We start from the raw sequence: 23132 nt of genomic DNA on the forward strand, positions 1-23132 counted from the left end.
TCTAGGAAATTTGAGCAATGGTATCATTCTCCAAGTGTTTTCCATGAGTGGAAAAGTAGCCTATAAATCCCCAGGGTTTCCAGGATGTGTGGGACCCCTGGGTGAAGATGAAAAAAAGATTATATCCAGCCCTAAAACCTCATTGCATTTCATTGTCTCATGTTTACAGTTTTGTTTTTTGAACAAGCATGTTTCTGTCTTCACATAACATCTGGAAGAATTAAAAAGTACAGAGTCCCTCAGGTGGCGTCTTATGTTAATAAAATAATGTGTGGCCATGACTCCACACGTGGGAACGAGATCATGGTGCCCTAATTGCAGATGGTGGAATGGTTCTCCATAGGTGTGGGCGCATGCTGCTGCTCGTGTACCTAACAAAGGCAAAGGAGTTTAAAAATAATTTTTGGAATTTTTTATTAGGTAGGAACCTCATGAAATTGATGAATTACCACCTGACCTCGGCGTTTTTTACAGCACGATAATCATCATGGCTGCTAAGGAAGAGGTCAAGCGCACCTGCTGATGGCTTAACTCTGTGTAGCTGATACTGGTAGTTTACTTTGGTTTACCTGATACATGGCCCCTAGTCATTACAATATACCATGTAAAATATACTGCCAGTATGTAGGCTACAAGCAAACATATGCCAAGCAGAGTTTAAACAATTGCCATCTGTGCTTAAGGTCGTCTTCCATGCTAGTATTTGTAAATCGCACATCTAATCGAATGAGTAAGTTCATACTATTAACTTGGATCACATAATTAGCTGAGAGTGGCTGTGTCTGGAGAGAAGCGAAGTGAAGGACAACGGTGTGGATTGATGTTTCCAAGTATTTAAGATATATAGGCTATTCATAACTTATAACCCTCTATTCATGAACAGTCCTACTACAGACCTGGTTCCACAAGGGGCCACGAGGAGGCCTTCAGATACAATTTGTGCACCCTCAGCTTGACTTCACACACACACACACACACACACACACACACACACACACACACACACACACACACACACACACACACACACACACACACACACACACACACACACACCAATGTGTTTAAAGCTATGGAACAGGCTATTATTTCATGTGTACTTGAAACGTCAAATGCATATGAGTGGACGGGGCTAACCGCCTCAGAACAGCCCTCAGTACAATTGCCCCAACCAAGTTATAAACCAGCAAAACCAAATCAACAAATAATTTTGGAAAGACATGACAAAACCCTAAGGTACATCAGAAACAGGTTTAGCCTAGGCTAGGTGTAGCATGCTGCCACTAACAGAGACGAAAAGGACTACCTGACCTTGACTCCTTCGTATTTTAATCAACACTGGTGATTTCTTTTTAATGTCACTGACACATTTCCAGCGATTGCGTATAACTGTCAAACTTTCATTGTAATTTATTTGCTTTTGTTTTGTTTTGGAAACAAATTCTTTTTTTTAATTTCATGCCAGTAAGGCCCTTTTGAATTGAATTGAGAGAGAAAGGGGGGGGGGGTTATACATGACAACACCATATGGCTAGTGGTTATTAGCACTAGCCTAGCTTACATTTCACAACAAATATTTCATAGATGCAGCTTTTATCCTCCTCCAAAAAAGATCACATAAAGATAATAACCGATGCTGTAAAAATGGATGTCAGTTAATTTGTACTCACGTCAAGTTTATCGTTCCTCATTCACCACTTACTTTTTTCTCTGTGTCTGTGGCCACCCTGCTTTAACAACCGAGAACAGATTTAGGACACTTGCGTCATGGCTGAGGCTAGTACAAACAAAGTCCAAGACCAGGGGAGTGTTAACATCAGATAAGAGTACGTGTGATACTACTACTTTCGGCTGCTCCCGTTAGGGGTCGCCACAGTGGATCATCCGTTTCCATTTCTTCCTGTCTTCTGCATCTTCCTCTGTCACACCAGCCACCTGCATGTCCTCCCTCACCACATCCATATATCTCTGCTTTGGCCTTCCTCTTTTCCTCTCCCCTGGCAGCTCCATATTCAGCATCCTTCTCCCAATATACCCAGCATCTCTCCTCCACACATGTCTAAACCATCTCAATCTTGCCTGTCTTGCTTTGTCTCCAAACTGTACTTGAGCGGTCCCTCTAATATACTCGTCCCTAATCCTGTCCTTCTTCGTCACTCCCAATGAAAATCTTAGCATCTTCAACTCTGCCACCTCCAGCTCCGCCTCCTGTCTTTTCATCAGTGCCACTGTCTCCAAACCATATAACATAGCTGGTCTCACAACCATCTTGTAACCCTTCCCTTTAACTCTTGCTGGTACCTTTCTGTCACAATCACTCCTGGTACTCTTTTCCACCCTGTCTGCACTCTCCTCCGCACTCTCTGTTAATTTGAATAGTTGACCCCAAGTATTTAAACTCATCCACCTTTGTCATCTCTACTCCTTGCATCCTCACCATTCCGCTGTCCTCCCTCTCGTTCATGCATATGTATTCCGTCTTCTCCTGCTGACTTTCATTCCTCTTCTCCCCAGTACATACCCCCACCCCCACTTCTCCAGCCTCTCCTCAAACTGCTCCCTACTCTCACTACAGCTCACAATGTCATCCGTGAACATCATAGTCCACGGAGACTCCTGCCTGATCTTGGCCGTCAACCTGTCCATCACTGTAAGAGTTCTCTAGAGTATGATACAAAATTTAATTTTTAAAGCCTTTTGTCTTTAGAATATAAATCTATATTAATGGTCTGTGAACCTAATACCTAAAGCCCTGATACAAAGTAGTACTGTTCTTGCATTGCTACTGTGTACAGCTATGCCACAATAGAGACCAACTTCTTTTCATTTACACTGAGGAATTTATACAGCTGTATACATATATATGCATAGATAAAATGAAAAATTGTGTATTACAGATAAATTTCTATTCATGAATATAAGGAAATGTACTGAAAATACTGTCTTGCTATGCATCTTTTTTTTCTCTCTCCCCAATTGTATCCGGCCAATTACCCCACTCTTCCGAGCCATCCCAGCTGTTGCTTCACCCCCTCTGCCGATCCAGGGAGGGCTGCAGACTACCACATGCCTCCTCCGATACATGTGGAGTTGCCAGCCGCTTCTTTTCGCCTGACAGTGAGGAGTTTCCCCAGAGGGATTTAGCGCGTGGGAGGACCACGCTATTCCCCCCCAGTTCCCCCTCAAACAGGCGCCCCGATCGACCAGAGGAGGCGCTAGTGCAGTAACCAGGACACATACCCACATCCGGTTTCCCACCCACAGACACAGCCAATTAATTGTGTCTGTAGGGACACCGACCAAGCCGCAGATAACACGGGGATTCGAACCGGCGATCCCCTTGTTGGTAGACAACGGAATAGACCGCCACGCCACCCGGACGCCCCTGCTATGGATCTTAACTTTGGAAAGAGCTTCAAGAGAAGCGGAATACGGTGATCAGTGAAGGTTGAATCAGTTCATCTGGATACAACGCTTATTGACAGGTACGTTTCCTCTTCAGATAGACTGCCTTTATATCGCGCCTTTCTAGTCTGCCGACCAAGAGGTCACTTACATGAGTGATGAAACTTATTGTCAATAAACGTTGTATCCAGATAAAGTGATTCAACCTGCTTTGATTTTCTTACCTGGATTATTGAGCATGCATAAAAGAAAATTGTGATGTGTTCTTGTTTTGTTTTGTTTTACATCGGTTGTGACAACAACTGCACAATGATACCACTGTATGTCTGCAGATTACTGCCACAGATTACAAAACAAAGATGGAAACACTTTGGAAGTGGGGATTTCTGTTAATACACACACACACATACATACACATAAAATGTTATATTGTTGTATGTCCATACAATATTGATTCATTGAAAATAAACTTAAAAACAAATGCCCGTGCATGGTGGTGTGTGTGTGTGTGAGTGAATAGAATGAAGTGTATCTCATATCACTTCTATCTCATATTGTGTAGCTTTGCGAATGTAAAAAAGATTGCCCGTGTGCGAAGTTGATCTCATATCTCTATCCTCTGTCGTTGTGTACCTTTGCTCATTTAAGTGCATTTTTCAGTATTTCTCTGCTATTAAAAATCACTTCAGTAAAAAAATTACACATGGATGGACGTGCATCTTTTGGGGAGGTGTGGGGCAGAAAAGAATGAAGTTGTTTTTATATCTGTATTTTATCGCACGTCGTTGCATACCTTTCCTCATTTCAGTGCAATTTTTCTGCATTTTTCTTCCATTTACTTTACATTTAAAATTTAGAGATGAGTGCCCATGCATTTTACAGGGGGAGTGCCTGAACAGAATTAAGCTGATCTTCTATCTGATGTTGTTGACTGCCTTTGCTCATTTAATATATTTTTTTTTTTACCATGTTTCTGCCATAAATTTTGAACTCAAGTACAAAATTGAAAAATTAGTGTCCATACATGTTAGAAGGGGAGTGAACAGAACAGAATGAAGTTAATTCAGTATTTCTAATATGTTTTGATTATGATCTATTCAATTTTTATAATGCATGTGTGTATCTTGTTGACGGTCCCTTATCCGGTTGTTCACAGTGAGAACATTCCTTTGCATTTTGGCTGGTAATTAGATTTTACAAAGCTGTTCTAGAAAATCCTGGTATCAAACTTGTTTTCAACAGTTCCCCTCCCTGGCTGAACACAGCCTGAGTCAAGCCCTGCTTCCCCTTCCTGAGTCACCAGATGGTTTGCTAGAACTTCCTTGACGCCAGCTGAAAGTGCTCTTCCATAGCCTCGCCGAACTCCTCCCACACCTGAGTTTTTGCTTCCGCGACTGCCGAAGCCGCAGCCCCTCTGGCCTCCCGGTACCTGTCTGTTGCTTCAGGAGAGCCCTGGGCCAACCTAGCCTGAAAGGCCTCCTTCTTCAGCTTGACGGCTTCCCTCACCGCCGGTGTCCACCGGCGGGTTCTTAGGGTGCCACTTCGACAGGCACTGATAACCTTATGACCACAGCTCCTACCTGCCGCCTCTGTAATAGAGCCTCCCCGACATCTGCAATAGAGTCTCCCCCGACTTGGCAGAGAGGGTGCAGCAGTGACCGGAATGGCTCGGGAGAGTGGGGTGATTGGCCAGGTATAATTGGGGAGAAAAAGGGGGTGAAAAAAAAGAAGCTGAAGTTAAACCAACAGTGCAAGATGTCCAACAAACACTGGACAGCACCTGCATGATAGAGAGGGGTCAAATGAAAAAAGAAATCTGTGTGATGGGGGAGGAGCCAATGCAACAGGGAAGGAGTCTGTGTAAAATGGGAGGAGTCAAGAGGACAGGGGTGGGGCAGTATAAAATGGGAGGAGCCAGTGTAAAATGGAAGGCGTCAGGGTGACAGGGAAAGAGGCAGTATAAAATGGTAGGAGCCACTGTAAAATGGGAGGGATCAGGATGGCAGGGAAGGAAGCACCATGAAATGGGAGGGGTCTATGCGATGGGAGGGAGCCAGTGTAAAATAAGGAGAGCCTGCATGATGGGGGCCAGTGTCAGAAGTCTGTAAAAAGTACACTTTTCCATGATGTTAGAGGAGCAAGCGTAAAACGGGAGGACTGCATGACATGCAGCATTTCTTTTTTGAAAAACCCCAGCTAAACAAATGACAAAAGCCTGTATTTATTAGGTAAATAACAGTGTACAATATGAAAAAGAAAACATTAAAAATACAGTCAGTAATTATGTGATGAACCTGAAGGCACTGGCATTACTGTACTGATTACAAATATGTAGGACGCTAGTTTGATATGTCAGACACTAGTTTTGCCACTTCAAATTCAATAGCTGTTCTTTTTACGTTAAAAACACGTTCAAGGACTTAAAACTGTCAATGCTATACCAAAGTTAGACATCTACAATATCTACAAAATAAATATTTGTAGCTGTTCCATGATGAAAGCCTCTGAAAAACCAGTTTTGCTGTTTTTTTTTCTCCATTTTTTTCTCTCACCAGTTGAACATTTAAATAGTCATATTAATGCACAGTAGTTTGTATGACAGGAAAGAAGAAACAGATTTAAAACTCAAACAATCTAAACAATAAAAACTGTCAATAATAAATGAAATGATCAATAGAAACTGTCCAGGAAAAAGAGAAATGAGTTGTGTTATTGTGTGTTGTGATTTGGCTTTGACTTGACAGCACTTTCTCCAAGAGCTTCTTATCAAAAGGAGTCAGCAATAATTTCAGTTCAAACTTGAAGCAAAACACAGATGTCAATTCGAGGTTGAAATCACCAGGACACATAAACCTGTTAATGTTTCCTTTGGAGAAAAAAAAAGTTTTGAATGGTTTTCAAAACATAAGCATGTGAATGTGTTCATGTGTGTGACTAGGTTGTGTTTGTGTCTGCATTATCAAATTCATGCTAAGTGTGCATATGTGTGTTTAAATTACAGCACATCTGTCCATCTGGATTTTCATGTTGGCACATAAGTGTTTTCTTTGTCTCTAAGCCACCGACATGGGCGTGTGTGTGTGCTGCGTGGAAGATGGAGAGGAGGCAGAGGAGGAGGAGAGGGAGGAAGAGGGTGGCTGAGAGGAGGAAGAGGACGTAGCGACTGACAAAGTCTCTATCTTGCTGCTGTGTGTGATGAAGCGTAGACGGAGTTTCATGGCTGGTCGCAACGTAACGATAATCTTCTCCACCTAGGGGAGAGAGAGGAAAGAGGACCAATCAAATAGTGATATGGATATGTAAATAATATGGGTAAACCATGACGGCGCTGTGGATAGCAGCCTCAGTATAGCGCTCTCTAGTCCTTTCTCTGTTTTTGTTTATTCTCAAACTCAATTGCTTTTTCTAGAGAAGAACCGCTTAACACTAGGCAGTTAACTCCAGATAGTTTTTCGCCAGTTTTCACAAACCCGGAATGTTTTTTCGAGAGCTTAGTTGGGGGAACCCCGACTCTCTGTGAGACTTGGCGGCGACACAAATGGGGGAAGTGCATCGGTGGCCTGGCAAGGCGCCGACAGCAGGGATTTCGATCTGCATTCCCAACGACTCACCTGGCGAATTTCCACTCGATGTCCAACAAAATGGACAAGCTGCCTCTCCTCAACGTGACAAACAAGGACTTCGTACATTCTGCTGCCCTTTGTTTCACTGAAACCTGGCTCAGCGAATCCATCCCTGACATTGGATTACATCTGCCAGGCTTCCACCAACATCGAGCGGATCACGTAATGGTGCTATCGGGGAAAGTGAAGGGCGGAGAAATTTGCTTCCACATAAATGAAGGTTGGTGTACAGTTGGTGTCACTGTTAAGTAAATTCTGCAGCCCGAACTTGGAAGACATTGTTCATAAACTGCAAGCCATTTTATTCACCGCGGGAGTTTTCATCCTGGCCGGTGTTTACATCCAACCTAGGCCAGCATGAATGGTGCACTGCAAACCCTGGCTGACCAGATTGGAACAAAAACATAGGACTCACTTTTCATATTCCTTGGGGACTTTTAACAGAGCAAAATTAAACCACGAACTGCCAAAATACAGACAGCATATTAACTGTCCCTCCAGGGAAAATTATACCCTGGACCACTGCTAAACAGTTCTTAAAGATGCATATTGCTCTGTCCCCGGGCAGCTTTGGGGCACTGATCACTGCTTGGTTCATTTTATTCCAGCCTAAAATCTGCAAAGCCTGTAGTTAAAACAGGGAGGAAATGGGCCAGCGAAGCAGTAACGCCAAGACTGTTTTGACTGCACCGATTGCAGTGCATTTGAAACTGCAACTGGCAAACTGGATGAACTAACTGACACTGTGACATCTTATATGAGCTTTGTGAAGACGTGTATGCCTATGACGACCTTCTGCACATGTAACAATAACAAGCTGTGGTTCACAGCCAAACTAAGATAACTTTGGCAGGCCGCCTACAGTAGTGGGGATACAGCCCTGTACAAGCAGGCCAGAAATTCACTGACAAAGGAGATCAGAGAGGCTAAAAGAAGCTACACTGAAAAGCTGAAAAATTACCCTGTGCCAGTGTGGAAGGGCCTGAAAGACATCACAAACTACAGAAGACCCCCCCCCCCCATGCTGAGGCAAACAAAGACCTGGCTGACAACCCAAATATCTTCTACTGCAGATTTGAGAGGGACAAATTCACATCCCTCACCTACTCCAGTCCAACAACAGCCCCCATCACACCTCTGGCAACCCCCCCCCCCCCCCACCAATACTCAGGCTACACTCAAATACATGTAGTGGATGTGAGCCGGCTTTTCCTGAGACAGAAGACCAGGAACACACTGGGTCCAAATGGTGTCTCCCCATTGTGTCTTGAAGCCTTTGCTGATCAACTGGCTACAATCTTCATGCAGATCTTCAACAGATCCCTGAAACTCTGTAAAGTCCCCTCCTGCTTCAAATGCTCTACCATCAATCATCCTGGTCCCCAAGAAACCCTCCATCACAGGACTGAATGACTACAGGCCTGTTGCTCTGACGTCTGTGGTCATTAAGTCTTTCAAATGACTGGTGTTGGCCCACCTGAAGAACATCACAGGACACCTGCTGGACCTCCTGCAGAATGCCTGGTGGGCAAACAGGTCAGTGGATGATGCAGTCAACATGGGACTGCACTACATCCTGCAACACCTTGACTGCCCGGTGATATATGCAAGGATCCTGTTTGTGGACCTTAACACCATCATTCCATAAATCCTCTCCTCCCAGCTCACTGTATCTCCTGACACCTGTCAGTGGATCAGCAGGTTCCTGACAGGCAGGAAACAGCAGGTGAGGCTGGGGAAAGTTACTTCTTGTATACGGACAGTCAGCACTGGTGCTGCCCGGCGATGCCTCTCTCCACTGCTCGTCTCCTTGTACACTAACAACGGCACCTCCAAGGACCCAGCTGTTAAACTATTGAAGTTTGCAGACGACAGTACAGTCATCAGACTTATCCAAGATGGTGACGAGTCTGCATATCGGCAGGCGGTTGAGCGGCTGGTCCTCTAGTGCAGTTAGAACAACTTGGAGCTGAACATGCTCAAGACTGTGGAGATGACCTTTAGGCGACACCCCTCAGCACTGCTCCCCTCGACAATATACAACAGCCCTGTGTCAATCGTGGAGACCTTCAAGTTTCTGGGAACAACCATTTCCAAAGACCTGAAGTGGGAGGCCAACATCAACTCCATCCTCAAAAAGGCCCAGCAGAGGATGTTCTTTCTGTGGCTATTGACGAAAATTTGTCTGTCACAGGAGCTGTTGAGCCAGTTTTACAATGTAGTCACCGACTGTCCTGTGCACATCCATCATAGTCTGGTTTGGAGCAGCAACAAAACAGGATAGGAACAGACTGCAGCAAACAGTAAGGACAGCAGAAAAAAATCATTGGTGCTCCCCATCCCACCCTGTAAGACTTGAACACCTCTAGAGCCCAGAAACAGGTGGGCAGAATCAGCACAGACCCCCCCACACTCACGACACAGTCTGTTTGAACTCCTACCCTCTGACATGCATTACAGTGCAATGTGCACCAAAACCACCAGATATAGGAACAGTTTTTTCCAATAAGCCATCTCTCTCATGAACACTTAACAGCATGGTACAATAATGGACACTTATTATGTAAATATGACACAGTGTAAATAGCCCCCTGTGGTCAAGATGTTTCACTTACATACAGTGCATCCGGAAAGTATTCACACCCCTTCACTTTCCCCACATTTTATGTTACAGCCTTATTCCAAAATTAATTAAATTCCTTTTTTTCTCATCAATCTACAAACAATACCCCATAATGACAAAGTGAAAAAGGTTTTGTAGAAATTTTTGTAAATTTATTAAAAATAAAAAACTGAAATATTGCATGTACATAAGTATTCACACCCTTTGCTATGACACTCAAAATTGAGCTCAGGTTCATCCTGTTTCCACTGATCATCCTTGAGATGTTTCTACATCTTGATTGGAGTCCACCTCTAGTAAATTCAATTGACTGGACATGATTTGGAAAGGCACACACCTGTCTATATAAGGTCCCACTGTTGACAGTGCATGTCAGAGCAGAAACCAAGTCATGAAGTCAAAGGAATTGTCTGTGGACCTCCGAGACAGGATTGTATTGAGGCACAGATCTGGGGAAGGGTACAAAAACATTTCTACAGCTTTGAAGGTCCCGAAGAGCACAGAGGTCTCTATCATTCGTAAATGGAAGAAGTTTGGATCCACCGGGACTCTTCCTAGAGCTGGCCGCCCAGCCAAACTGAGCAATCGGGGGAGAAGGGCCTTGGTCAGGGAGGTGACCAAGAACCCGATGGTCACTCTGACAGAGCTCCAGTGTTCCTCTGTGGAGATGGGAGAACCTTCCAGAAGGACAACCATCTCTGTAGCACTCTACCAATCAGGCCTTTATGGTAGAGTGGCCAGACGGAAGCCTCTGCTCAGTAAAAGGCACATGACAGCCTGCTTGGAGTTTGCCAGAAAGCACCTAAAGGACTCAAAGACCGTGAGAAACAAGATTCTCTGGTCTGATGAAACCAAGATTGAACTCTTTGGCCTGAATGCCAAACGTCACGTCTGGAGGAAACCAGGCACCTCTCATCACCTTGCTAATACCATCTCTACAGTGAAGCATGGTGGTGGCAGCATCATGCTGTGGGGATTTTTTCAGCAGCAGGAACTGGGAGACTATTCAGGATCGAGGGAAAGATGAATGGAGCAAAGTACAGAGAGATCCTTGATGTAAACCTGCTCCAGAGCGCTCAGGACCTCAGACTGGGGCGAAGGTTTACCTTTCAACACGACAACGACCCTAAGCACACAGCCAAGACAACGAAGGAGTGGCTTCGGGACAAGTCTGTGAATGTCCTTGAGTGGCCCAGCCAGAGCCCAGACTTGAACCCCATTGAACATCTCTGGAAAGACCTGAAAATAGCTGTGCAGCGATGCTCTCCATCTAACCTTACAGAGCTCGAGAGGATCTGCAGAGAAGAATGGGAGAAATACCCCAAATATAGGTGTGCCAAGCTTGTAGCTTCATACCCAAGAAGACTTGAGGCTGTAATCGCTGCCAAGGGTGCCTCAACCAAGTGCTGAGTAAAGGGTGTGAATACTTATGTACATGCAATATTTCAGTTTTTTATTTTTAATAAATTTGCAAAAATTTCTACAAAACCTTTTTCACTTTGTCATTATGGGGTATTGTATGTAGACTGATGAGAAAAAAAAGGAATTTGATCCATTTTGGAATAAGGCTGTAACATAACAAAATGTGGGGAAAGTGAAGGGGTGTGAATACTTTCAGGATGCACTGTATATCCACAATGTGCACTACCTCTTTTTAAACCAGATGTGCAATACAAATATACAATTTTAAATCCACAAATAATTATATAATATATAAGCATAAGTTATTAATTATTCAGCCATAACAAAACTCTGTATAGTAGTGACAAACCTGTTGTGCATACATAACTCCAGTATTCTATTTGTCATTCCATTCATTTAGTTTGCTTTTTTTGTGTGTTAGTGATATAAGCAAGTACTAGACGCTGCTGTAAACTGGAGTCAAATTCCTCGTATGCATAAGCACAATTGGCCAATAAAGTTGATTTTGATTATAATTCTAAAGGGATAGACTGATTGATGGATATACAGATGAATTGCCTCTAATAGTTTAAAATTACTTGTTTTGAATTGCAGTGACCAAAATATTGTATAACTTCCCTGAGGATAGCATAAACAATTTACTGTTTGTGGGATGAGTTACTGGGGACTGCTTTGTCCATGCAGATAATCCTGTAATACTTTTCTATGAACCAGTCCACAAAACCAATGTTAATGATTGCAAAAAAACACAACAAAAAAAAACAAAAAACCTTCACACTTAAGGAACAAAGGCAAAAGAGAAATATAGTGCATAAGCTACCACTACACTTTCCAGGTAACTAGAAAAAAAAACTGCCTTTGGCTTGCTTACACTTGCAGAGACAGAGGCAAGGGAGAGGTCAACACAATGGATAATAAACACAAACTAAATGTTCATGATGTGCTTTGGCAATGCCTTTCAAGGACAACATTTCAGTCTACAATAACTGTAAAAGACAACGATAAGCCCATTTTTCAAGCATTCAGAATATTTCAAGATAGTAGAACTCCCCTTTACTAGTTAGTTGTGCTACCATTCTGGGAAAAATATTTAATTCCTCTTCACACACACAAACTCCTACCTGCTCCTTAACACTGTCTCCTGTGTACATGTATTTTATATGATAGAGGAAGTCACAGATCGGGTCCATGTAGTAGAGATGTTGGCTGTGTTGGTCCACTGCTTGAAGCATCTCGTAGAAGGCCACGCCAATCTGAAATAAATGCAAACGTGCACACACAACAAATACAAAACACACAATCTCAGCAAAACCAAAACACCAATAGTAGCCAAAAGAGAACATTTACTGCATAACTTCGAATGGCAGCCTGAGGAGAAGATCAATTGTTCAACTTGTATTTTTTTTTTACCTCTAGCATGCAGCGTGTCCTCTCCTGTTGGAAGCGTTGTAGGAATGGACCCACCAGGTGATAGACATAAAGCAGCTGAAATTCCGTCTGGACAATGGGTTTCAATGTCTCTGAAAGGAACCTACACACAAGCATGCGCATGCACACACAAGTACATGCACACACGCACACATATACACAGAATAGTGATTGATGGTTTTCATAAGTATGAAATTATCATGACTGAATTAGTAGAGAAGACGAGAAAATGCTGAAGGGGTGAGAAAATGCTGAAGGGGTAAAAAAAAGGTGATTATAAACAAATTTAATCAGAACATCTAGTGTGTGTATGAGATTACGTAATTAATCATATTGCCGTGTACACTTTGGAGTGGAAGATAGTTCTTTCAGACAAATAATGGTGAATACATGTGTGGGCTATTGCTAGCATACATTTTAATGACAGCAGTGTGTGTGTGTGTGTACTTGTTTTTTATCCTCATGGGGACTAAATATACTCAAAGACAGTAAAATCAGAAACTGCCATTTCGGGAACATTATTTTTCCCTAGGGGAATACGGTTATTCCCGGGCAAGGGGTTGGGTTTAGGACTAGGGTTATGCCCAGTATTAAAGTTAGGTATTAGAATTAGCCTCGGGGTTAAGGTTAGGGTTCATTTTAGGGTTTGGGTTTAGGTAAGAATTTTGACCAACATTAATTTTCAGTCCCCATAAGGACTGAAAACCAGATGCACGTGTATGCACATCTGTGCATGCATATATCTTATATTAATCTTGAGTGGGTCTCTGTGTGTATTTACACTCACTTTGGAATCAGAGAAAGCTGTCCAATGGATGAGTGGTGCCAGACAGCGTGTGCTAATGCTAGCACGTAACTGCAGTTCATTTCGCTGTAGCTCTGGTGGCAGGCTGTGAAGTCTAACAAGGCAAAGGGATTGCCTGCCCACTCTGTCTCTGATGTCAGCACCGGAGAGCCAATCACAGACACAATGCGATCATGAAGAACGATCCAATAGGGCTCCTGGATTTTAAAAAAGTAGACTGAGATGAGCTAACAAATATTTCAAGTAAGCATAAATTCAATATGTTGTTAGTGACCCTCTGAGTGTGTGTCAGTGTTGCAGGCAGAGTGAAGTTATTGGTAGGCCAATAGCAGCATTCATCTACTCTTATTTGAAGGTGAATCTTACAGGCAGTGCAGTGATCACCAGTCCGATAGCGTTCATCCAGGCTGTGATGTTCTCTCTGGGAACTAGAGGCTGGCTGAAGGGACAAAGGATTTGGAAAGTGGGTTGATGTATAATTATTTTGTTCTCGTTTACATTTTCGCATGCACATGCTCTAGAAGTTTGCACCCCATACACTTCACAAGAATCCACATCCAAAATGAGAATATTCAAATATTCTTGTCAAAATACTTATGATCCATGTGAAGCTGACATTTACTGCCTGCAAGGTTAAAACCATGGGTTATATATTGGTGACATGTTCTGTGTATATCAGCGTGGACAGTACCTCTTCAACACCACATTGAGCAGTGCATTGCCGACATCTTTCCCAGGCACAGCCAAAGCCATCAGTTCCACACAGGTGACATGCAGGGCGTGGGCTGCAGGGTTGGGGAACTCATTGAACCTCCAGTCACAGTTGGGGAAGGGACCAGGTGACTTTCCCGCCATGGGTGACAAAAGTTAAGGGGGCCAAAGGGAACTACACATTTTATGATCCAAAATTATTTGGCTGCAGAGTAATCAATGTAGCTGATAAATATAATTACATCCACACATAACTTTGATGCATACAGGCATCAAGAGAAACTGCTTGAATTGCTAGCCATTCAGCTCATGGCTAGTAGTGGGCTGGGTTAGTTGCTGTAGCCAACAGACAGGCCCTTCAGTGTGAAATTAATGAAGGATATTGTCAACGAGGCGTCCAATCAGCTTGCAATAATAGGTGTCATCAGGGATCCACACGTTGTCTTCTCTGGCATTCATGCCACATTTCAGATAGGTTTCACTGAGGCACCATCCTGGAGTACGGTTGTCCTGAAGGGAATATTATACGGCAGTTCATTATAATATTATAGTGCTAATATTAATACATAAAATTCATAGCTGTCTCAAAGAGGTCATAAAACCTTTTTCACTGATTTGAGCTGAAAACATATTCATATGTCCCTAGGATGGTAGAACTGATTGCCATGACCAATTCAACAACAACAAAAAAGACCGCATTCAATGGCGGCTTTGAGGGAGGAAATCGATGCTTTTTCTCTATTTTTGTGGAAAACGCACATTACGTTACATAATGTGCACAAGACCCATATGACGTAGACGAACACATTTAGGATCCGTTAAAAAACACCAATAAAGTATAACCTGTGTGGGAATGTAAGATGTCTCTGTTGACCAACATAACTCTCTGGATAGACTTGTGAGGAGCCGGGGTGAGGTGTTCATTTACAGCACCGCCACCTTCAGCTTCCAACACCACCATCATGGTCCTTTTCATCTACAACCTTTTTTTTTTTTTACCTTTTTCCAAATGTGAGTGGGCGGAGACAGGCAAAATCTATATCTCTATACACCATATTCTAGTTACATAAAAATGTTATTTTCTTTTTTAGCATTCACCCCCATGCTCCAGATTAGTATCAAAGACATGGCTACCTTCAGTGACGACATGATAGCATGCACCAGCTTTCTCTTCAGGTTGGTTCTCTCCCTCAGGTGTCGTTCATAGTAGTGGAGGGTGTTGTAGAGGTAGGTCACTGGGCGATCTAAACACACATACACACACACACGCACGCACAGCATAAGAAAGACAGGTCACAGTCAGAGACACAGACGCACAGCAATAGGGAGCTAAACATCCAGACAAATGTGTTTGGATGAAAATATATACAGTGCATTCGGAAAGTATTCACTCCCCTTCACTTTCCCCACATTTTGTTATGTTACAGCCTTATTCCAAAATTGATTAAATTCCTTTTTTTTCTCACCAATCTACACACAATACCCCATAATGACAAAGTGAAAAAGGTTTTGTAGAAATTTTTGCAAATTTATTAAAAATAAAAAACTGAAATATTGCATGTACCTAAGTATTCACACCCTTTGCTATGACACTCAAAATTGAGCTCAGGTTCATCCTGTTTCCACTGATCATCCTTGAAATGTTTCTACATCTTGATTTGAGTCCACCTCTAGTAAATTCAAATGATTGGACATGATTTGGAAAGGCACACACACTTGTCTATATAAGGTCCCACTGTTGACAGTGCATGTCAGAGCAGAAACCAAGCCATGAAGTCAAAGGAATTGTCTGTGGACCTCCGAGACAGGATTGTATTGAGGCACAGATCTGGGGAATTTGAACTCTGTCATGTCCCTCAAACCATTCCTGAACAATTTTTGCAATGTGGCAGATCACATTATCCTGCTTAAAGAGGCCACTGCTATCAGGGAATACCATTGCCATGAAGGCATGCACTTGGTCTACAACGATGTTTAGGTTGGTGGTATGTGTCAAAGTAATATCCACATGAATGCCAGCACCCGAGGTTTCCCAGCAGAACATTGCCCAGAGCTTCACACTGTCTCTGCCGACTTGACTTCTTCCCATAGTGCATCCTGGGGCCATCTCTTCCCCAGGTGAACAGCACACATGCACCCAGCCATCCACATGATCTAAAGGAAAACATGATTTATCAGAACAGGCCACCTTCTTCCATTGCTCCATGGTCCTGTTCTGATGCTCACGTGCCCATTGCAGGTGCTTTAGGTGGTGAATAAGGTCATCATGGGCTCTCTGAGCAGTCTGCAGCTACACAGCTCAATATGCAGCAAGCTGTGATGCACTGTATGTCCTGACACCTGTCTATCATAGCCAGCATTAACTTTTTCAGCAATTTGAGCAGTAGCTCTTCTGTGAGATCCAATCAGACGGCTAGCCTTCACTCCCCATGTGCATCAATGAGCCTTGAGCACCCACGATTCTGCCGCTGGTTCACCGGTTGTCCTTCCTTGGACCACTTTTGGTAAGTACTGACCACTGCATACAAGGAACCCCCCACAAGTCCTGCTGTTTTGGAGATGCTCTGACACAGTCATCTAGCCATCACAATTTGCCCCTTGTCAAAGTTGCTCAGATCTTACGCATGCCAATTTTTCCTGCTTCCAACACATCAACTTCAAGAACTGACTGTTCACTTGCTGCCAAATATATCCCACCCCTTGACAGGTGCCATTGTAACGAGATAATCAATGTTATTCACTTACCTGTCAGTGGCTTTAACGTTTTGGCAGATCAGTGTATGTGCTTGGCCCTGTGGCTACCATCGTAGGAAACGAAATAGGAGGTGCCTACTGAACTCTGATTATTTCCTCAGCGTCGAGGTGCAATTAATTAAAGTGGACTGGGTCTATCCCCTCTTAATTGCTCATGCGTATTGTCCACCAAAAATACATAAAGGCTTCATCACTCGATTTGCGGCCTTCCTTTCAAACACTAGCCCCAACTTTGATCGAGTTCTGATTCTTGGTGATTTTAATATTCATGTTTGCTGTCTGACCAAGCCTCACATAAGTGATTTTATACACCTTATTGAGTCTTTTAATCTTGCTCTGCTTACCACTAGTCCCACTCACAAGCTAGGCCATACACTCGACCCAGTCTTATCGTTTGGTTTTCTGATCTGCAATGTGGATATAACTGATGCTTCTCTGTCGGCTCATAGTGCTGTCATATTTGCTCTATCTCTGCCTTTCTCTTCCACTAAATCTTTTCTCCCTGTACGTTTCTCTCACTACATTAACTCTTCGACTGCCAATCTCGACTCTTCGACTTCTCTGAGGCTCTCATAGCTGATCCCAATACCTGCACTATTGAGCCCCTCACTATTGAGCCCCCCACCATCTAAGTACTGAGGAACTCCCTTCCTTATTTAATACCACCTGCTTCTCTGTTCTGAATACTATTGCTCCACTTATATTGAAAAAGCCTAAGCCTAAAGGTCTGCCATGGCTTAATGACACCGCCAGATCCCTGAGGAGGGAGTGCAGAATATCTGAACGAACGTGGAAGAGTGATAAGCTTCAAAGATCCCTTGAAATTTTGAGAAATAATCTTCACAATAGGGAGAAAAAAAGAACTGGAGTTGGTCCCTGGGCACTACACTGCGGCTGCCCATTGCTCCTAGCATAGGATGGGTTAAAATGCAGAAAATGAATTTCATTGTATGTATGTACAATGACAAACAATAAAGTGTCTGTCACAAATATCAAGAAGCAGTGAAGGCTGTGAGAGCACAATACTTTTCTAACCTAATTTCCAACAACTCTCATAATCCCAAGGTTTTATTCAGTACCATAAATTATGTCATCTGCCTCGCCCCCAGTACCAGCTTAGATGTGGCCCCTGTTAAGTACAAATAATTTTAGCAAATTTATTAGCAAAGTTGAGGATAAGAGAATGAACACCACCACCACCCGTGACTTATCTCAAAATCAAATAAATAAATAAAAGTCTCACTGGTCAGTTCTTCTAAATTGGGACTGCTTTCAACTTATCACGTTACCCACCATTACAAAGATTGTTTCCATCATGAAACCTACAAACTGCACCATGAAATTATCCCTACTGCCCTCCTGAAGGATGTCTTTGACATAGCCAGTCCCAGCATCCTCCCTATTATCAACAGTTCCCTGGCCACCGGTACCATTCCAACCGATTTCATGCACGCAGTGGTCCAGCCCATCCAGAAAAAAACAAACGTAGACCCTTTCTAACCTAGTAACTACTTGGGGTGTAACGGTATACAAAAATCACGGTTCAGTAGGTACCTCAGTGTTGAAGTCAGGGTTCGGTACATTTTCGGTACAGTGGGGGGCAAGAAAACAAAACATAAAATTGCTTTTCTTTTTTTTTCATTAAGAGTGGTTTACTGAACAAACTATGGCTCTGTCTTTATTAAATAAATAACGTCTGTCAATACTGCTGCAACCTACTAATAAAAAGTAAAAGTTACTTAAAAATAAATCAAAATATTCTCCCAAATAAATCAAAATATAATAAAATAAACATACATTAAGATGCAGCATCTAGAAAATTAACTGTACTTGTATTCACATTAGCAGCTTTCAGCTTCACATTAGATTAGGACTGTGCAACATAAATATTCTTTCAAATAAAAATTATAAAATAAATATCCATTAAGGTGCAGCATTTAGAAAATTAATTGTACTTGACCTGTACTCTACATGTATTCACATTAGCAGCTTTCAGTTTCACATTTCAGCTTCACATTCACTTCACCCAGCTTTTACTTTGAGTCATTGCATTTTCATGTTTTTGTTCCAGAAAAATTCACTTGTCTAACCTGTCTTGCAGAAAGGGCAGATCTGCTGGCACAGGACTCTGGTTTATCTGCATTTACCATTATAACTACGAGGCTGCCATATGCTAAATTACTGGCAATCTCTCTGTGGGGTGTGTGTGCGCACGCTTAGTGGGTGGCTGAATGTACAACACCCAGCAAAAGTTGCTAGGGGGGAAATTCAGAGTTTTAAATTAAATTCCGCAAACTAAAAAGTCCTGCACGTGCAGAGATTAAAACAACGCAGCATTCCTTAGGTACACATGCCTGCTGAACCGAAAGACCCATACCGAACATTTTCGGTACGAATATGTGTACCGTTACACCCCTAGTAACCTACAGTCCTATTTCTAAACTTAGACATTCCTGTCAAAGGTTCTCGAAAAGGTTATTCCCAGGCAATTGCTGCCCTGCCGACACCAAAACAACATCTTAGAAAGATTTCAGTAGGGTTTTAAGGCTTATTATAGCAGTCTGCCTTGCTGAAAATGTACAATGACCTGCTCCTCTCTATCGACTCTGGTGATTGTGCCATTCGAATTCTTCTTGAACTTAGCGCGGCGTTTAATATTGTAGATCATGACATTTTAATAGACCATCTCCAGTACGGGGTCGGTGTTGATGGCTCTGCCTTGAAATGGTTCACATCCTACCTCAAAAATAGAAGCTTCTCCATTAATACAGGCAATTTTCCTCTCCCCCAGTTAGTCTCCCCACAAGGTCCTTTCCTAGGTCCCATTCTTTTTTCTATATACATGCTTCCCCCTCAGTCAAATCATTCAAAAATACGACATTTCCTTCCGCTGTTATGCTGATGACACTCAGCTTTATCTCGCCCTGAAACCAAAAGACCAGTCCAATCTAGTCAGCCTCTTGAACTGCCTTGAGGACATAAAGTGCTGAATGGCACAAAATGTCCTAAAGGTGAATGAAGGCAAATTTGAACTTGTCCTATTTGGCCCCCCTGATTTCGTCAAAGTGTTTACCAACAGTCTTGGCAACCTGTCCACCATTTTCAAACATCATGTCAAAAACCTTGGAGTGATATTTGATTCTGCCTTCAAGTTTGACAAGCAAAATAATTCAGTAGTGAAAGCCAGGTATTTCCAGCTCCATACTATTGCAAAAATCAAGCCTTTTCTCTCTTTTAAAGATCTCAAGAAAGTCATCCACACTTTTATATCCTCCCGCTTGGACTACTGCAACTCCATGTATATATGGGATTAGCCAGTTGTCCCTCTCCCGCCTACAACTAGTCCAGAATGCTACAGCCAGGCTCCTGACAGGTAGTCAAAAGAGGGACCATATTACTCCTATACTGGCCTCTCTCCATGGGCTACCTGCACAGTTCACAATTCATTTTAACGTTCTCCTGTTTGTTTATAAAGCCTTAAATGGGCTGCCCCCCCCCCCATATCGCAGACCTTTTAACCCTCTAGTCTACCTCCAGGTCCCTCAGGTCAGCTGACTTTGGACTTCTTGCTGTCCCGCGATCTAAACTAAAGCTCAGGCATGACCACAACTTTGCAGTTGCAGCCCATAGATTGTGTAACAGCATTCCCCTCCCTATCCGATCTGCCCCTTCCATGGACTCTTTTAAGTCCCAGATCAAAACTTTTATTTCCTAGCGTTTGAATCCTCCTGATGTGGCTGATTTCTGGCTTGTGCCTATGCCCATGTGTTTATTCGTGCCTAAGAGCTTTTGCATTGTTGTTTATGTTGGGGTTTCCTGCATTTGTGTATTAGCTACCTGCTCTAGACGGAACAGCACTTTGGTCAATGTGGGTTGCTTTTAAATGTGCTTTATAGATAAATTTGACTTGACCAAACTATCCTTCTCTTTCCCTTTCTCATTCACAGCCGATCAACCTTCCTACCTGATCCAGCGACTAACATACACACAGACACAACCTCTCTCTACAATCATCTTGGCCTCTCACCATGGAACTTATACAGCCCGCCCAGGTGATCGAGCAATGTTTCTAGAGACTTGGAGACAGGAAGTAGCTCCAGGAAGCGATGGATGACGATGTCGAAGACCGGCAGGAAGCGCAGGCACACGTTGCCAAAGTAGATAGGCAGGTACTGAGACTGGAGCTGCATGGGGGGACTGACCTGGTCTGCCAGACCTTCAAAGTACAACTTCTCTGGATATTTCTGTTGAGTGAATTGTGATAAACATTAAAGTTGCAATCCTGAACATTTATGTGCACACAAATCACGGGCATATTTACAGCAATGATTAGTTCACTAATATCCAAAACATAAATGCTTTTGTGATTGCTAATCTAGTGGTTACTGTCAGGTAGGATTTTACTGAGAAAAATGATGAGATGCATCATGATGCATTTTAGATCTTATTAGTCAAATAGAGCAGGAGAATGCAGGTAGCACTGAGTTTGAAGAAGTGAAGTATTAGCTAAAAAGCAGATATGACAAAAAGAGGCCCAATACTGATGGAGAGGTTGAGGTTGTTTAGAGGGCTGACTGTAACAAATTCTGAGAGCATATGATATATGAGTGGATGATACGTATGATCATAAGAGCAGATGATGACCACAACCATGTTATATGAAGTAAATCCTACTGTAAACATAAAACCAATAGCTATTTGTGAACTGGTGTTTAATTCTTTTGGGAATTTTTTAGTTGTGACTTCTAAGCATTTTTTTATTAAAACAAAGAAATAAAATTGTACTTTAAAACTCACGTGTACATGTTTTACTTGCTTGTATATGCATTTGTCTATCTGTGTGTATATGTGTGGGTATCTGTTGAAGTGTTTGTTAGGTTGTGTTTGTGTTTGACTGAGTTTGTTTAAGTCTCACCCCCCATACCTTGTGGTAACTCATGTGCTTGTTGTGCCAGTCACTTTGCAGCCAATGTTCTGGTGCATTCTCCTTGACAAAGTCATTGACTCGGTTCCTGAAGTCGTTGGGCTTCAGAAGCAGCAGCTGGATGATAAAGTAACACACCTGGGCCTCGTTTCCCTCGTGACTACGCATCGCCTAACGAAAGAGGAGAGAAGAGGTAAGGAGAAGAACTAGAGCAGTGATGGTGGTGAGAGGAGTTAAACATTTCCTTAACAGCTACTTGCTGTAAGGAGACAGAGATATGAGGAGAAAAGCTTTTCACATTTGTACTTAATAAAATAACGTTGTTTGTCAGTCTGCCAGGAAGAGCGTTCTCACCAAACATAGGATAAGTCTGTCCAGGGTGACGATGTTGTATTTCCAGACCATGTCGTTAAGTATCTCAATACACTTGTTGAGCTGCTGTCCTCCGGCTGATGTTGAGAACTCATAGACCAGGAAGTCTGCAAATGTGCGCACATGGGCCACCAGCGCACGAGCCCCAATGCGCTCTAAGACCCTAGGAATTAAAAAGGGCAGTCATTCAAACAGAAAAATCTTGATGTTATCATGCATGTTATACTCATTTGAAGCAACATCATCCAGACTCAGGGATTTTATATGACAATCAAACTCAACATAATCAAATATATCATTTAGTGTATGTATTGTATTCATATGTCTGTCTGTGTGATCTATATTTTGAGGTCAGTTTCCAGTATTACAGTCATTACAAGACGTGTGGGGTATGTTTGTCAGTCTCTAATCTGTGTGGTAGAGTGTGTGCTTGTTATTCTGCAATTGTGTGTATCTGAGCTGTGAATATGTGTGGAATGTGTGTGGGAAGATGGCGGCGCGAACTCGCGTTTGCGGTGGCCTCACCCAGTGCCGACTATGCAGCGTCTTTGTCCACATCTGTGTTTGTGTCTTCGTGTGACATTTTTTATTTTGTTTGCCGATTTGTTTGTCCCTTGTTTAATTGCTAGGGGAGCTGATGTTGGATCGGCTGAGAGAGCTTACGGCCCTTTCCAGAGCTGTACGGCCCTGCCCGGAGCTGTACCCGAGAGGAAACACCGAGGCGGTCTGGCAGCGGCCTTGCTTAGCGCAGACTGTTCAGTGTTTTTGTCTGCGTCTGTGTCATCATGTGGTGTGGGGGAGGTGTGTCGAAGGTGTCTGGCTGGGAGAGCTAGTGTTGGATCGGCTGAGGGAGCCTGGTCTGCTTTGTTCAATGGGCCCAGGGACCATGGCCCCTGCCTGGAGCTGCGCTCGGGGAGGAAACCGTGAGGGTAATCTGGCAGGACGCGCAAGCGGGGTAGGCAAAGCTAACTCCTTGCCCATGCAGACCGGCAGTTCTGACAGTCATCCTGGCTGGAGTTTGTTCTCTGGACAGAGGAATTTTTTTGGACTGCGTTTCACTGAGTG

The 23132-nt window shown here is 43.0% G+C and overlaps 1 protein-coding gene across 1 annotated transcript in view; it reads right to left on the reverse strand.

Moving 5' to 3' along the window:
* Positions 1–5624: 5624 nt before the first annotated feature.
* med23 (mediator complex subunit 23) overlaps positions 5625–23132 on the reverse strand; it is a 45497-nt gene continuing 27989 nt past the window's right edge. The window contains exons 20-30 of the mRNA XM_056295190.1: positions 22050–22230; positions 21696–21866; positions 20799–21015; positions 15152–15261; positions 14401–14527; positions 13998–14163; positions 13673–13745; positions 13289–13503; positions 12484–12604; positions 12195–12326; positions 5625–6656 (exon numbers count right to left, since the gene is read on the reverse strand). Coding sequence (XP_056151165.1) covers positions 6459–6656; positions 12195–12326; positions 12484–12604; positions 13289–13503; positions 13673–13745; positions 13998–14163; positions 14401–14527; positions 15152–15261; positions 20799–21015; positions 21696–21866; positions 22050–22230 — 1711 coding nt within the window. The 3' untranslated portion in view covers positions 5625–6458. The remainder of the gene's footprint in view (positions 6657–12194; positions 12327–12483; positions 12605–13288; positions 13504–13672; positions 13746–13997; positions 14164–14400; positions 14528–15151; positions 15262–20798; positions 21016–21695; positions 21867–22049; positions 22231–23132) is intronic.

This window comes from Lampris incognitus, chromosome 15 (assembly GCF_029633865.1).
Source record: "Lampris incognitus isolate fLamInc1 chromosome 15, fLamInc1.hap2, whole genome shotgun sequence".
NCBI classification, from domain to species: Eukaryota; Metazoa; Chordata; class Actinopteri; order Lampriformes; family Lampridae; genus Lampris; species Lampris incognitus.